The sequence below is a fragment of the Solanum pennellii genome, chromosome 4 (genome assembly GCF_001406875.1).
Source record: "Solanum pennellii chromosome 4, SPENNV200".
NCBI classification, from domain to species: Eukaryota; Viridiplantae; Streptophyta; class Magnoliopsida; order Solanales; family Solanaceae; genus Solanum; species Solanum pennellii.
In genome coordinates, this window is record NC_028640.1 from 35,570,233 (window position 1) to 35,573,353 (window position 3,121).

Here is a 3,121-nt window from a genome sequence, read left to right on the forward strand (position 1 = left end):
CCACATGTTAGTATGATGGGTTATTCTGCAACTTGATTTCTCTAATCAACCTTAAAAGGTTTAAACTTGTACAATTCTTCATATTTTTTTCTCTCAAGAATGGCTACTACATTTTCTTTCTTCTTTGTCACAATCTTGATCTTGGTTACATTGTTGAAGGTCGAATACTTGAACATGAACTTAGTAGTGAAAGGATCTCAGATGGAGTTGAACACAAACTCAAGAATCAATCAAATTATCTAAGTCTAGGCAACTTGAATGAACTTTCTTCAGGGGATCAATGTAATCATATATATGGTTTTTTTCCATGTGCAGAGAATATTGGAGGGTACTTATTCAAGATTGTCACATTTCAATACTAGTTGATTCTTGGTGAAAAAGTATTGGCCATTGGAAGCAACAGGCTCTTTAGTATCCTTGACACTGGTATTTTTGGTGCAAGTATCTTTCCAACACTTATAACTTGGCCAAGAATTGTTATGGCCTTTGGTAACTACCCATCTTATACTCAATTACCTTTTAATAATCTTGGTCTCCGGGCCATAGGGTACCAGGTCCACCAAAACTCGGACAGATGACAAAAAGTCACCTAGTGTTTTTTGCTTAACCATTTATTCATACAGTTTATGTTATATAGTATATCCTATTTTTGTTCTTTTGCCCAATACCCTCAATCTTTTTACTATGGTTATATATTACTCTTTTAAATTAGAGCTTCATACAAAGTTTGCTATAACTAACCTAATGATGCTGTCAACGCAGAGAACATAAAATCTTATTCATATACTGTCATCAAACAATCCTTTGTATGAAAATTCTAACTAGCCTTTGGTTTTTGCAGCATCTGGACTATTGGTGAGTAGAGAGAAAGCTCAAATATCAGTATCTTCTGCACTTGGTTCCAATGTTGGTTCTAGTGTATTGAATCTTATTGTGCTCTGGGGCATATGTGTTATACTTGGGAGACAAAATACCTCAACAAATTCAACAAAGTGTAGATTTTCCCACTTCTACTTTGAAGTTGGAGGACTTGAAGAATATGTTCATTTAGCTTGAACTTAATTAGGAAAAACAAAGATTTAAGAATGACAAGTTTTGTTTTGTTACTTACAGGTAAAGGAGTCATAACAAACAATCTTACTGGTTATATAGCTGGAATCATGTTTCTCTCACTTTTACCATTCACAATAATGCTACTTGGCGATATCATCAGTTCAGCAGTAGGAAAAAGCATCACAATTCTTGTTGCTCTTATTGTATCAGTCACATTTTTGCTGTCATATTTCACTTACCAGGTGATAAAAAAATCTTGATTCACCTATACTAGCTTTGATGTTACATTTCTGTCATGTTAAAGTTTGTGTTTCTGATATGTGTATTAGATGTGGAATACATTGATTCAACAAAAGAGAATAGAGTACATAAAACACCAAAATCTGGTGCATGTATTTGTGCAACATATTCAAAGGCAAGCAAGAGGAAATCTCTTTAAAGGGGGCCATCCTGACAATAACAATCACTGAACTAGAAGAACTGGTAAAACAGCTTGAATCTGGAAAGTTTAAAGTGGACAGTGACTTTGCCCTGTCAACACTGTCTAGAATATTCGATCAAAACAAGGTTGGAAGGACAAAATGAAGAAGAGTTCATTGAGGGATCCAAGAAGTTGATACAAGAAGCTAAGGACGATTCCACCTGGAAGAAATTTCTTGATGAGGCAAATTTTCACCTCCTTTTGCTCTTTGTCACTAATATAGACACTAGGGGCTAGTTTTGTAACCAAAAAGATCACTTTTTTACTTGGCCAAATTAAAAGAATGTTGATAGAAAGAAGCTGGAATATGATCATGATTAGTTTGAGCTAGTAAAATGATTTACTTTGCAACTGCATAAATATGCAGGTAGTTAAGGCATACAGAGGGACAAAAAAAGGATAGATTGAGGAGCTCATACCGCGAGTTTTGAAGCAAATTCAAAACCAAGCAATTGAATCCAAAGGCCTTCGAAATGATGATGGTAGCCCCAACATCGAATCCATTAAAAGGTATACAATACATTCATTCTCTCAAGTTTTGAACCATATTTTCAAAGTACTCAGAATCTTGATCTGTATATCTCTGTATATCTCAGCTGAAGTCTGTCCCAAATGAGAGTTTTTCACAAGTTCCTAAGGATCAATATCTCATTAATCTTTAACATCTGATTGTGTTACAGGCTCTTCCATAAGTTAGATGATGATCATAACAGTTATTTAACACCGTTATAACTAGAGAAGCTAACGGAAAATGTCAAATTCAGACAGGCACACTGAATCACAAAACCTCTGTAAAGGAAATCATGAAGGACTTCGATCAAAATGATGAACACTTGATCGATGAAAATGAGTTTCTCTGTGGTGTGACATATTGGCTTCATAATGCCAAGCAAACTACCAAAGAACATCATGATAAGGGAAAAATATATTCTAGCTAAATACACCTATATGGTGTGTGATATATGTACTAATAGAGGCGGAGTTTAGATTTTGAGTTTATGGGTTCTGAATTCTAGAAAAGGAAAATACAACTTATTAGTTCTGGAAAAATTAAGCTATTGGGTTCTGCCGACCCTGTTAGCAGAATTGTTGCCCATCCTTGTGTACAAGATATTTTGACAGATACGATTTGTTGGAATTTTATTTTCTACAGGTGATGTGGGGAGAATTTGACAAGTTCTTGGATGAAGTAGAAAAAGGAAACCATAGACGTTTCAACCACTCTTTGGTGTTAAAATGGGACATCTGCAAGTCTGAGTTGCAAGTGATTTTGGGCATTGCTATATTGACACTGTGTGCAGATCCAATCATGGATAACATTATACGACTGGCAAGTGCAATTGGCGTGCCTTCTTTCTTCCTATCATTTGTCATAGTACCTTTAGCTATCAATGTAAGTACTGCAATAACAGCAGTAACTTTACTCTCTTCAGCCAATCAGCAGAGTGGCACAACTTCTTCTTTGACATTTTCTGAGGTCTGCATATCTTTTCCCGTGAAAGTACTTGCTCTCTTTCTTTGTAATTTTGTCTTAAGACCCTTGACAACTCTGTTATTCAATATGTTTTACAAGCAGATCTATGTGGG

The 3,121-nt window shown here is 35.3% G+C and overlaps 1 protein-coding gene across 1 annotated transcript in view; it reads left to right on the forward strand.

Moving 5' to 3' along the window:
* Nucleotides 1-479: 479 nt before the first annotated feature.
* LOC107017515 (sodium/calcium exchanger NCL2-like) overlaps nucleotides 480-3,121 on the forward strand; it is a 3,590-nt gene continuing 948 nt past the window's right edge. The window contains exons 1-6 of the mRNA XM_027916578.1: nucleotides 480-489; nucleotides 842-994; nucleotides 1,114-1,295; nucleotides 1,383-1,439; nucleotides 1,546-1,620; nucleotides 2,688-3,011. Of these exons, the coding sequence (XP_027772379.1) occupies nucleotides 480-489; nucleotides 842-994; nucleotides 1,114-1,295; nucleotides 1,383-1,439; nucleotides 1,546-1,620; nucleotides 2,688-3,011 (801 nt within the window). The remainder of the gene's footprint in view (nucleotides 490-841; nucleotides 995-1,113; nucleotides 1,296-1,382; nucleotides 1,440-1,545; nucleotides 1,621-2,687; nucleotides 3,012-3,121) is intronic.